This window comes from Oreochromis aureus, linkage group 18 (assembly GCF_013358895.1).
Source record: "Oreochromis aureus strain Israel breed Guangdong linkage group 18, ZZ_aureus, whole genome shotgun sequence".
NCBI classification, from domain to species: domain Eukaryota; kingdom Metazoa; phylum Chordata; class Actinopteri; order Cichliformes; family Cichlidae; genus Oreochromis; species Oreochromis aureus.
The window spans coordinates 1683821-1697808 of record NC_052959.1 but is presented as its reverse complement, the minus strand read 5'-3'; the positions used below and the strand labels follow the sequence as shown (position 1 = coordinate 1697808).

At 41.8% G+C, this 13988-nt stretch overlaps 1 protein-coding gene across 1 annotated transcript in view; it reads left to right on the top strand.

The window, feature by feature from the left end:
* Window positions 1-13988, top strand: part of LOC116326318 (E3 ubiquitin-protein ligase RNF31) — a 45018-nt gene that overhangs the window by 3679 nt on the left and 27351 nt on the right. The window contains exons 3-13 of the mRNA XM_039601747.1: window positions 534-680; window positions 2245-2400; window positions 6807-6863; window positions 10166-10349; window positions 10710-10878; window positions 11343-11476; window positions 12089-12261; window positions 12917-13150; window positions 13238-13423; window positions 13507-13674; window positions 13773-13958. Coding sequence (XP_039457681.1) covers window positions 534-680; window positions 2245-2400; window positions 6807-6863; window positions 10166-10349; window positions 10710-10878; window positions 11343-11476; window positions 12089-12261; window positions 12917-13150; window positions 13238-13423; window positions 13507-13674; window positions 13773-13958 — 1794 coding nt within the window. The remainder of the gene's footprint in view (window positions 1-533; window positions 681-2244; window positions 2401-6806; window positions 6864-10165; window positions 10350-10709; window positions 10879-11342; window positions 11477-12088; window positions 12262-12916; window positions 13151-13237; window positions 13424-13506; window positions 13675-13772; window positions 13959-13988) is intronic.

The window sequence follows — 13988 nt, the reverse complement described above, 5'->3', positions numbered from 1 at the left end:
TCAAATGCCTGCATCCAAAGAGGTTTATACAAGCTTCTAAATCATCCAGTTTACGTTTTCACAAGACCAGAGTCCCGTAAAAAACGAATGTGTCAAAGGTGTCCTGAGATGTGTCCATGATTGTACGATCCTGTTGGTTTTAATGATGTTCCAGCTCAGGAGTTGAGAGACTTACAGACAGCTGAGTTTGTGACCTGAACACTCTGAACACTCGACAAAGGCTTCTGGTTTTGACTTCTTCTACTTCTATAGCACTTATGTAGCGATACTGTTCGAGTGACGATGCTCAGTAGTGGCGATGCTGAGTACTGCAACGGCTTCCTACGTGAGTATAAATGTGACTGCGGCGGGTACACCGCCCCCCACACACAGGCAGCTAAAAATGTGATCTAAGGGTCGACAGGAAGATAGATGTTTGAATGCGTTCAGTATTGTAGTATGTCACACCAGTACAACTGAAACAGTGTGGGTGTAGCTTAACTGTATTCTTCTATTTCAGATTAAAATTGAAACTAAAATGTGTCTGCTTGCAGACTCTTGGATCTCTTCAGCGCTTATCTACAGCGCTCAACATCCTCGAAAAGTATGGCTGTAATCTGACAAATCCCAATAGGCCAAAGTACTGGAGGACTGTAAAACACAACAACCCAGTGTTCAGGGCCACAGTTGATGCTATCCAGGTAATGATAAAGCACTATCACTCACTGTCACTCTTCCCCTCTGTTTTTCTGTTCCTTCATCTTTCTTTCTCCCTTTCCTATCCCGTCTGTAATAACTGAAAATAAAATAAAATAAAATAAATAAGAACAACAAAGGCCGATCAAATGGACCAAAACGACAAGGCCGTGCTGATCCAGTTGGCAAAGTAAATCCGTTGGGTGTCTTTGTTGGCTTTCAGACATCAATTCTGACGGCTAAAAAACCAAACGGGACAGGCAAAAAAAAATTTAAAAATTAAAATTAAAAAAATGATAAAGTATTATAAATCCTACTGTGAAAGAATACTGCTTAGAAAGGAAAGGGGAAAAAATGAAAATGAACAGGAATGAGTGAGAAGGAATGCAAAGAGCTCATTGGCTGACAGATACAGACATTTTTACCCCTCAGATGTAAAAGGCTGACGGGGTGTTGTGGTCACACCGCTCTGCGGGCAGGCAAGGGGTGTGGTTTCCCAAGTTTGTGAATGAGTTTCAAATCAATACCATCAACAACAAGGTTGAATTACAATGGCCTCGGGTGCAAGGTTTAAAGGTCAGAGGTCAAGTTTTACTGAAAAGAGCAGTGAAAATTGGCTGTGCTGAAAAGCTGATAGATCGGGGGAGTAGTCCAGGGAGCATGTGAGAATTAGATGCAAATAATAAACCGGGAAAGTGCCAAAGAGGCAAAACGACGTAAAATGTAAATTATTATCTGACTGACAAAGCTTCAGCTTCACTCGATGACAGGAAACTTGAATGGATGCAACAAGAAACTTGTCAAAGTAGAGCACATACTCTCAAGCACGGAGGGTCAAATAAGCGATTATAAGACATATAATGAGTTACCCCAGAAGGAGAACAAAGAGTTAAGAGAAAATCCCCACATATCTGCAAATAAACACAAAAACAAGGAAGCAATTTCAACAATGACCAAGGAGATGAGACCAATGAGCTTCTGAGGGCTGCAGATGCACATTTTTCCTGATTGCTGCTCTCACACTTAAAAAGGCAGTCTTTACCTCTCCTAGTTTCTTGTTGATGTGTGTGGAGGAGGTGGTTGGACCCACCCACAGTGAAAGCCCACCACCAACAAAGATGATGGCAAAACAAGCATTTTTTGAAGGTACAAAACTTCGCCAACAGGCGCAGCTCCTTCCCCGATCACAGATTAATGGCAGCATCTCTTTCCTTCACCTTCCATCTGTCCTTACTCTTCTTCAATGTAGTGACAGTTCCAGTGCCAGCAGACTGCTATGCTAGCTATAATCAGTCAGCATGCTGTTCAGCTGTGTGTGTCTTAGTGTTCAAAATAATTTATGTTTCTAATACAATTGTGCCATGACGTTTGCCCTGTTGAAACTAATTAGTTGTGGATTCTTCTTTCTCTTGTTTTAATGTTTATGATTGATGTGATCAGAGCTCTGTGTGAAAATGCCCAGTCCTACTGATGCAGGCTAGTAAGAAGTGACAGAACTGTTCCAGTTACCGCTGCTGGTACTAACCACTAACATTTCATTACCTTCCACCCTGTCTGTTATATTCCCAGGGAGGACGCGCTGTGCTCTGTCTCTATGGTTACTCTAATCAGCAGCCAGACGGACTCAGTTTCCCTGATGATGTTACAGATCCTGATGTGGGCAGAGTTGCTGCAGTAACTCTGGAAGTGATGAGCCTGAGAATGGAACTAGAAATGCTTATCAAGGTTTGTGTAAACTTTCTGTGTGCGTATTACTAGTTGTCCCTGTGCCAAGCCGATGTGAGTTTGCTGCAGAACCAAAGAGAGTTTTAAAAGGTTGGCTTTGACGTGATCTGTCAGTTCGATGCAGATCAGCTCATCCAGTAATTGGAAGGTTAGCGTTTCGATTACTGGCTGCTCCAGCCTGCATTGAGTTTCCTTGGGCAATGAACCCTCCCGAACCCATCACCGATGCATTCACGGGAGTGTGAATGTGTGTGAATGTTAGATATAAAGGCTGAATGACAATGTTGTAAAAAGAGTGCTAATGTACATTTGAAAGGCACCAAATATGAACCAGTTTATATGTAACAAAGTCTCTTGTTGCATTTTCTTGTTTTTGGTCAGTGTGAACTCTGCTTTTTCCCCGAGGAAACAGTGAGTGTCCCTAAATATCGGGAAAAGTTGAATGTTGTATATGAATCTGTACTGGGTTTATAAAAGGAAAACCTTTATAAATTCTGCATTAATTGCATTTAAAGTGAAGTATTTTAAGCCCTTTTTCCCCAATTTTTTCAAACCTCATACTCCACATGTGTAATAAGGGGGCCAAATTTCCTAATAGTAGGTGGATCATAGAATCATGCTTAGGTATCAAGATTCTATGTGGATAAATAGTTTGTGGTGGTCAACAAACTCTAATGCGGTCAAATATATTGTCATTGTGAGAGAAAGTGGAAAAACTATGTTCATTATGTGAAGTAACAACAACAAAAACAAATTCCAGTTTTCGTGTCCTGCAAGGATAATAATGTCACACTGAATAGAACTCAAACCAATGCCACTGCCAGCACTCTCCAAAATCACTCCATCATCAAAACCCTAAATCCTGGAAAGCGAGTCTTGTTCTGACGTTAAGTGATGCGTGAGATATTCAAAGAGCTTTTTGATCACGTACTGAGATACACCCTTAAAAAGATCATGTATTATATCAAATAAGTCGGAATTACAAACATGGAAATACTTAAGTGTGAATGTTTTTTCAAACTATATAAAAACTTCAATTGTGGGTTTTCCTGGAGAGACTGGCAATGCATTTCAAACACATCTTTTCCACGAAGGATCATCCTCACTGTATACGGTTTAAGAATCACTCTTCTCAATTAAGATAAGATAAGATAAAACTTTATTAATCCCTCGGGTGGGTTCCTCTGGGAAATTTGGTTTCCAATAGCACAGCACCGACAGAAGTTACAGAACGTGAGCAGAATATTATATATACACATATATAAATACAGAGTATGCAAAAGGGATAAATAGAATAAATAGGAATAAGAACACAAGGGAATTGCACATTTCAAGTATTGAAGTCTATTGCACCGTTGACTATTAACAATAAGTATTGCACAGTGAAGTGAAGAGGCACTACAGCTTAGTTGTCCCCCCTCCTTTGTCCCCCTGTCTCCCCTCCCTCTCCCCTCCAGAGAGGAGTTAAACAGTCTGATGGCGTGTGGGACAAAGGAGTTTTTAAGTCTCTTGGTTCTTGTCTTTGGGAGAAGCAACCTGTCACTGAACAGACTCCTCTGGTTGTTTATGGCCGTGTGCAGAGGATGCCCAGCATATGACGGCTCCTGAATGACTCATTCGAGCCAAGAAGTTTGTGTATCCCTAGATTATCTCCAGTGATCTGTGAGATTGTACCATAAACTGCTCCCCAGGTAATGGAAAACTTAGCCCTTAGCTCCCCAGTGTTTATATCATTGATCGATGGTTCCAGTATAACATAAAAACCGTACTTGTGCAGATCTCACCTGTGAAAAAGTGATCCCAAATGAATGTTATTCAAAACCAAATTAAATTTTGGAGGCAAGTTTCTTACAGCAGAATAAACTCAACCAATTTTGTGAATTCCACGTCTGGAGCCGAGGGGATTGGCTCTTTCAAATGTTCAACTCTTAAATGTGAAATTGACTTCTGACTGTTGGGATACAGACACATGAAACGGGTCACATACTTATAACTTCTCACTCACTGAGTATGAGTGCTGCTGGCGGGTTCAGCAGTCTGGCTCTAACTGTCAAACTCTGGCTGACTCCCTCATTTTCTCAGACTGTTGTTTGCAGGAATGTGTAAAAATTCGGCAACGTAGCATCAGAAGACAAACTGAACACAAAATGGGTTTTGAAAAGTTCCTCAAAAGCCCCAGGGGATGGTTTGTCTTGCATGGGATGAGATGCTTATCCACGGTGATATAGCAACTGTCATTTTGCTCCTCTGATGGCCAACAGCGAGCAGGTACGGTAGCCGACCCTGCTGGTTACGGAGATGTTCCTCCAAACTTCAACACGACTACGGTTGTGATAAGGAAACTCTACGTCAGACATCAGAATAACCAGCAGCCAGAGTAAAGTATTTCATGTTATTATTTATATTTCAATTCAATTTTATTTATACAGCACCAAATCACAACATAGCAGTCACCTCAAGGCCTTATATTGTAAGTTAGACCTACAATATACACTGCCTGGCCAAAAAAAAAGCCACCACCTGGATTTAACTAAGCAAATAGGTATGAGCCTCTTACTGGACAATTACTGTGTGGGTGATTATCTTTCAGTTGGCAACAAGTTATTTAACCCCAACTGATGCAATGAGTTGCTTCTTATTTCATAAACAACCATGTGGAAAGACACATCTCGTGGTTGTGGAAAAATGATAGTGTGTTTAAAAAGGGTCAAATCATTGGCATGCATCGGTATGAGAAAGCATCTAAGGAGATTGCAGAAACTACTAAAATTGGGTTAAGAACTGTCCAACGCATTATAAAAAAGTGGAAGGATAGTGGGGACCCATCGTCTTAGAGGAAGAAATGTGGCCGGAAAAAAATCCTGAATGATCATGATCGGCGATCACTTAAATGTTTGATGAAGTCATATCAAATAAAATCAACAGTAGAACTCAGGGCTGTTTAATAGTGAAAGTAAGAACATTTCCACACACACAATGCGAAGGGAACTCAAGGGATTGGGACTGAACAGCTGTGTAGCTGTAAGAAAACCACTAATCAGTGAGGCAAACCGGAAAAAAAGGCTTCAGTTTGCTAGCAAGCATAAAGGTTGAACTCTGGAGCAATGGAAGAAGGTCATGTGGTCTGATGAGTCCAGATTTACCCTGTTCCAGAATGATGGACACCTCAGGGTAAGAAGAGAGGCAGATGAAGTGATGCACCCATCATGCCTGGTGCCTACTGTACAAGCCTGTGGGGGCAGTGCTGTGATCTGGGTTGCTGCAGCTGGTCAGGTCGAGGTTCACCAACAGTATGTGCTCCAGAATGAGGTCAGCTGACTACCTGAATATACTGACTATACTATACTCTTCCCTAATGGCACGGGCATATTCCAAGATGACAATGCCAGGATTCATCGGGCTCAAATTGTGAAAGACTGGTTCTGGGAGCATGAGACATTATTTTCACACATGGATTGGCCACCACAGAGTCCAGACCTTAACCCCACTGAGAATCTTTGGGATGTGCTGGAGAAGGCTTTGCACAGTGGTCAGACTCTATCATCATCAAAGCAAGTTCTTGGTGAAAAATTAATGCAACACTAGATGGAAATAAATCTTCTAACAGTGCAGAAGCTTGTGGAAACAATGCCAAAGCGAATGTGCGCCGTAATCACAGCTAAAGGCGGTCCAATGAAATATTAGAGTGGGTGACCTTTTTTTTTGGTGGCGACTTTTTTTTTGGCCAGGCAGTGTATATAGCTATGAAGATGACGTAACAAATTATTATAACCACCTTAATATTAGAATCACCTTATGAAAGAGCAGAAGTCTCTCAATCAATCTGGCATCATATTTACCAGCAACAGCAAGGATCACAGCCTTGGTCACTGGCTCATGACTAAGAGTGATGCGATTAACTGGAAACTCTTGTTATAGTTATGCCAAAAGTCAGATTAATCTTTCAGAGATCCACAAAACAAACAAATTAAATTGAGGGAAAAAACGGTGTTCTCATTTCCTATTAATCATATAGTAAAAAATCATGAATGAAGCAACTGTACCCGGAATTATGGCAAACACTTCAAAACAAGAAAAAGAAACATAACTTAGTTGCTGACTCATCACCATCACTTCCTGGAGGACTTTCTACTGACTGCATCAAGTGACGCAACTCTGGGGATGAAATGAACCGCTCAGCTTCTTTTATGATGTTTGGTTTGAGGAACACGAGCCAATTATGATGCAGCATGGAGAGTGGCTCGTCATCAGATAGGAGAATGAAATCTTGTTCCATCTTTGAGAGAGAATATATTAAACAACAGGACATACTTTCAAGCTATTTCAAACATAAATATATATACGCACACTACTGTACATGCACTGTAGTTTTTTCATTAATTATGACTTGTTTGGTTTGATCTCAGGAGGCTCATCCCCATCCTGAATTCTATGAGAGAATCATTCCTACACTCAGACACAAGGTGAGTCTCTTCTCTTACACATTTCATTTAAGTGGTTAAAGCGGTGGCTCTCAAACTGTGGGAAATAAAACCGGTGTCATCAAAAAGAGCTTGCTGCTGTGCTGACCATAGTTACACTGAAATGAAAGCTTAATAATCCAGATTCAGACAAGCAGTGATCAAAAATTATATATGCCAAGAAAGCACGAGGCATGTCATTTGGAGCAGGTCATGACTGAGATCATACCATTATGGAAGAAGGAAGGAAGGTGTCAGGCTAGTGCTGTGTGTGGGCAGGATGTGGACTCAAATACAGGACTCAGAAACAGGAAGTTAACTGAAAGCGCAGCTTTATTTGCTGGAACACTCTTTGTTAGAAGTAAACTTTACAAAAAAACAAACCAAGAACCTCAAACACTCAGGAAACTAGAACTAGGAAGCATAGACTAGGAAAGCAGAACTGGGAACTAGAACTTCACCAGAACATGGAGGATGAGACAGCACGGAGAAGGTGTGGATGACGTTGACGATGCGACACAGACAGAGAGAACACATGGCTTAAATACACAGATGGACACGAGAGGATGAGGCACAGGTGATAACACAGCAGGTACAAATCAAAGCTAACGAGACACAGGAAGCAACGCAGACTCAACTCAAGACACGTAAGACTAACACAAAGACATCAGACATGGCAAGAGGGAGGGAACACAGACGTGGAACCAGGGCAGGCACAGAGACACAGAACCGAAGGCGCTCAAAATACAAAACAGAAACCAAACCCTAAGAACAAGAAAATCTTAAGAATTAACCTGAAACATAAGATAATAATAATCAAAACCAAAAGCACTGAGTCAACAGGCTCAGGACCATGACAGAAGGAAGGCAAAAGCTGTAATGATCCACTTGGGAAAATCAATCTGTTGGGCATTTTTCTTGGCCTTCAGACAATATTTCTGATTGCTACAGTGCCAGACAGCACAGGCACTCTCAAAACTCTTAAAACTGATGCACAGTCATTGGCTAAGAAGCTGTATTCTGGCTTTTCACTCTAACTCCTTTTAGCTACCCTGATCTCCTCACTCAGCTTGTTTCTGGACCTCAGGTTTCTGTTCCCCTCTGGTGTAGCCCTCCCCCTTGGTTGCAGCTTCAAAAACACTCCAGTCTGTGTTGACGTAGCAGGCTTGTAATTTCATCTTGATGCATGCTTGCATGCATGCATTCCTCCTCGGTCCAGTTCTTACTACTTTAACCTCAGGTTTAGAAGTTTTTCATTTGTCTATATGTAGGTATGAGGTGTTTTAAGGAGGAATAAATTGGAGGAGAGGCTTATTGTGACCTTTTAGTTAAGATTGTGCTGACATACGCCACACTGTGCGCTCCCTATAGAATAGATGACCCTCTATAAACATGATGACTTTCTATACTGGGAGCGCTTCATGCTGTGATAAGGAACCAGCTATTTTTTTAATCCCTTAAACTCTTCACAGTTCACATTTGCTAATACGTCACTATATAACTTTCATAAACCACTTTCTCACATTAAAATAATAATAACAGCAGAGCAGTCACCAACAACAATAAGCTGGGGCTTCTCTCTGTTTTACCTTCACAGCTCAAGGTGGGGGAGGGTCTCCTACAAGCCTACTCCTCAGTTTATGACACGTTTAGGCCTTTATTACATCCAGGGCAGTGTCAGTGTCTCTACAATATTTCGACATCCTATCTAACACATTACTAAATCCTAAAATGAGCTACAAATATCTCCACCAGCCTGTACTGCTACACTTGCTGTCTTCAGAACATATGCCCACCTTCCTTTTTTCACATAGTGGTATGATCCCAGTCAGTCTTTTTAATGTGATTGGCTGCATTGTGTGCTCATCAAAATGAAGTCTGACCCCGTCTACATGGACTCTCAGCAGGGCTGAAGATTCGGATCCCATATACCAACAGGCCATTAATAATTGACATTTGAAATTATCTCACGGGCTGGGTGTAATTGTACTGTGGGTCGGATGTGGCCATACGTTTGACACCCCAGCTCTAACAGGGCAAGCACAGAGATGAGTCCTCTGTCAGGTTAGTCATTAGTTTCACTATTGCCTTTAATGCTGACTTACATGCTTCAAATAAACCTTCAGATAAACTTTACAAATAATTTGACTGATTTGGGGATGTTGAACCTTAATCCCTTCTCCTGTAACCAGGTTTTGATCAATTATTAAATCGTTTACAAATGGGGAACAGAGTGACCTAATGTTTAATAGTCCACAATTAATAATTATTTTGCTCTTTTGTGGTTTTGAAACAGTTGGCTTTTTTGGCTTTCTCAAGTGGACATTTCCAGCTTGCACTTGGGCCAAGTGGGAAGTGTTCGATATGAGAATTAGCCAGGGCAGGGACTTGCTGCCCCAAATGAGAGAGTTTAGGCATCTTGGGGTCTTGTCTGTGAAGGTTCTCAGTCATCCAGGTCATCATAGTATAAGGAGGTTGGAAAGAAATGCGTCTGGACTTCTTTAAGTTTCTTAAAGATGTTTCACCTCTCATTGAGAAGCTTCTTGGCTGAAACATCTTCAAGAAACTTCCAGACGCTTTTCTTCCCAAGCTCCCTAGACAATCTTGGGTTCTTGTTCACAAGTGAGGGGAGGGTGGAGCAGAGACTGAGCGAAGGTCATGGACAGATTGTTGAGGCGTAAAGGGCGTTGTGGACGCTGTACCAGTGTGCTGTCGTGAAGAGAGAGTGTGAAAGCAAAGCTGTCAGTTTAGTGGTCGATCTATGTTTCTACCCTCACCGATAGCCATGAGCTCTGGAAAGGGACTGACAGCGTGAGACTGTGGATGCATATGAAGGCTGGCTTAACTCTACCTTAGGGTCATAAGGAACCCATTGAGCTAGTTTGGGCATCTGAACTTCCTCAGTGGGATGTCCCAATGGGAGGAGACCCAGGACCCACTGGAGAGGCATTATGTATCTGAGCTGACTTGAGAATGACTTGGTAGGCCCGCAGGTGAGCTTCAGGAGGTAGCTGGGGGAAAGGGAATTCTGGCCATACATCCACAGTTTAAATAGAGACTTTCAGATTTCCAGCCACATTTTCCATCCATTTCTCATATGGACTTCCACTGATGATTGAGTGTCATGCCTTATATTCTTTATATTTTTCTAATTGTCCCCTTTATTGGCCTCCTCTTATTATCTACATACATTGTCTTTATGATTGCATTTTTAATGAAGCCATGTTGATATTAATATACTATCAGACAGAGTGAACCATCTCTAATTTTAAAGCCAGCGTTCAGCTACTTTTCTCTTTTCGTAGGATGTGGGACTCAACACTGATGCTGTGATCTCGTCATGCCATGCAGCCAGCCAGACCAAGTCTCTAGCTGTTTCCCTATACCGTCGATCCTCCAGGGAGAGCAACCGTAGCCACTCGCTCTCTGCCAAAAACCAAAGCCTTAGGTCCATTCAGGTCTTTTCCACCTTCTCAAGCAAACATCCAGGTTAGCTGAGAAATTGATGTCTGACTTCCTCAGTCTTAATGCTAAAGACACTGAACCTCCATCAATGTGTCATCGTAGTGTGGATGTGAGTGTGTGACACATGAATGGGTAAATATAGCTTCAGTCTGTAGGACTAGAAAAGCAGTCCATTTACCCTGAAGGCCAGATGTGCGAATTGAGCCTCAACTTCTGGAAGGAAAGATTCCAATTATTATGAATTTTTATGTTGTAATTTTACACTAAGTCTAGATTTAACAGTGTATTATGTGGTCCATTGCAAAACAACAATGAATTTTTGCTGTGAATTGGTACAAATTATAGCAGAAAGCAGTGTTGTGTCATTGTTGTTTTGTTTTACAGAGAACTGCGCTATTTGTGGAATATTTCGCATCTCAGCCCACTGCCTCACCTGCCTCCAGGGGCTGTGCTCAGACTGTGACAGACTGTATCATTCCTACCCTGAGAGAGCCAACCACCATCGAACAGCTGTCACGTCATCATCTTCATCCAAAAACAGGAGCAGTGACGGGTCAGGATAAGCAGTTCTTGGCAAAATGTACTTTGTCTTACAAGGGTGCAGTAATCCTCAGAATTTACAACTATACATATATATATATATAAATATACATATACATATATGTATATATATATATATATATATATATATATATATATATATATACACACACACACATATATATATATATATATATATATATATATATATATATATATATATATATATATATATATATATATATATATATATATATATATATATATATATATATATATATATTGTTGTAAATGTAGTATCACAATACTATATTTTGAGATAGAAGCTTTGAGCAGCATATGTGATTTGAGATGTTGCTTTATTGCTGCTCAGGTTCATTCTATCTTTTTCCTGATCATGTCTTTGATGAAGCTCAGTGAACGACTATCGCTGGTTTAACTTTTTTCATCTGAAATGAGACCTTTTTACTTTTCAAGTTCTTCCACCTGGCGTTGCCTTCACTGCACTAAAGTCAACTCTATCCAGGATGTGCTCTGTGAGGAGTGTGAGCAGCCTCGCTTGGAACCCCTCGGCCCTAAAGAAGATGAATGTCAGCCTGCTACTATCATCGGTCTGTTATCCTTTGGTGTATCTCAGGCTCTAGCAATAGCATATTGTTATGTCTTTTATTTTTCTGGGGGGGGTTTCTCAACATAGAAACTGATGGGTGGCACAGTGCTGCACTGTTTCCTAATGACATGGAGCTTCTTGGTTTGAACCATAGCCCGGCCAATAGTCAATATATCAGTAACTGAATAGAGAAAACCTTCTTCAACCATGTTACCAGTGTTATTATAACATAGTTTGTCCACCAGGGTGCGCTCTGCAGCCTCCCTGCTGGCAGTTCTTGTTTGGAACCACAATTAACAAGCAGCTGATCCGAGTTTTCGGGCAGAACATAAAGAAGTAACCTACGACTTGTTGAAGCAGGAAAACGCCATTATTATACTAGGTTGTCATTATCTTAGTTAGTATTCATAAAAACTACATATAAGATCTACATATACATCTGTTTATGTTTAGTGTCTATTAAAAACTTCCATTATTTAATTTGTCGTGATCATTTTTGTTCTTTGTAACAGAGTAATTCTCACAAAGGCTTCTGTAAGAATTTTGTTGTAAAGCTCAGTTTGAGTAATTGGAAGAGAATAACGTGATGTGTGTGTTTGTCGCTGTTTTTTAGAGTGGCAGTGTAAGAGCTGCACTATGGTGAATGCAGCCAGTAGTATTCTGTGTGAGGTTTGTGAACGACCTCGTTTGGCGACACGACCTCCGGTGACCCTGTCACACCCACCCATAACCCCACCCAGACCACCAGCACCAGTATTGGGGATGCCCGGTGACCCTGACAGTCAGGTTAGATGTGTGAGTGTGGTCACATTCCTGTGCTTGTCCTGCTAGCTATCTGTTGCTATTAGCATTTCATTACAGCGATTAGAGCATGCTGTAATTATTAAAGGTACTGCGCTGCAGTGGTTTAAGTCATATCTGTTCAATGATTCCATTTTTTTCATAGTGCCAAATCACAACAACAGTTGCCTAGAGGCACTTTATATTGGCCAAGACCCTACAATAATACAAAGAAAGCCAGAAAAATCACATGATATGATGATGACTCCAATTCATTCATCAAATATCAAACCACCAACCTTGCGATCAGTAGATGACCTGCTGTACCTCCTGAGCTACAGCCACCCCAGTATGCCCAGTATGAATTGCCACATGCTCATACTGTAGACATGGGCTGCCCTACTGGGGCCCCTCCCAGGCCCCATAGTGGGGCTTCCAGGCAGGCCCCACATTTTATAGCTGTACAGAGACCCACACTACAGTACAATAATTTACATGTACAGTGGTCAGTGATCACTGTCAGGTTTATGGTTTTAATTTTGAGGCTTTAACAGTGTGAGTTAGATATGATCATCGTTACTGATCATCACTCTTCATCAGCCTTTTAATGCTGTGGCTGTTCTCCATGGTTAGTGACTCTCTTTCTGTAACTCTGCTCCAGTGGGTGTGTCAGTTCTGCACCTATCTGAACTACTCTCCGGCTATGGTGTGTGAGATGTGTGACCTGGCTCGCCCAGAGCCTGCACCGCTGCCAGTTAAGCTCCGCCCCCCCTCTCCTGTTAGACGTGTCCCTGCTCTGCCGATCAAACCGAAGGAACCTGCTCCTGAAGATCTGGACTCCTGGAGGCAGAATTTGATAAAGGAGGAGGGGCTAAAGCTGATTCAACTAATCAGAGCAAGTCACCGTACTGTCATTATATCTCTATACAGATTTCTTTTCATGTCTTAACACAAGTTCATTTGTTCTTTATATCCTTGTCAGCATGGGGAGAAGAAAGGAGTGAGTCCAGAGGAAGTATACACAAGCATGAGGGTAGCTGGGGACAGCAACATCTTGCCCTGCAAGTGGTTAAAGACTGAGCTTCCCCTGCTGTTAGACCAGATCAGGATGTTGGTGGCAACATCCTCCCTTCAGTCATTTTCTGATAAGACCCCAACTGAAGACAAGGTCAGTAACCTCCTGTTAAACCTGACAAATCACTCTGACTATAGTTCTGTGTTTTCTGAAAGGGAAACTGTCCTGCTACACAGAATAACATAACACGGGATCTCGCCAAGGAGGCTGGCAAAGTGGTAGATCTTGCAGAAACAGAAAGTGTGATCCAACTTTCCAGAGCAGAAGCCAAGCAAGCCTGGCTTACAGCAGGGGGTGACACAGAGAGAGCTGCCAGACAAGCTCTGAGAGACAGACTCGCCAAGGTGATGCTTGGTCAAACGTTTAGCATTGTGCCCTAATATTTCATGACTCTGCCATCTGTGTAGACATTCAATTATATTTCTTCATTCTGTCCTATCAGGTAAAGGAGCTGCGTGCACTCGGCTTTAGTGATGAAGCTCGCTGTCATGAGGTTTTATGGCAGAGTGGTGGTGAGGTAAGGGGAGCCTTGGTGTTGCTACAGCGACCACTTCTGGAGCCCTTCCACAAACGCATCTGGAGTGAGAAACCTGAGCCTCCTGTTGATATCCACCATCCTGACAAGCAGGTAAAACCACAGACGAAACGTGTGATGTCA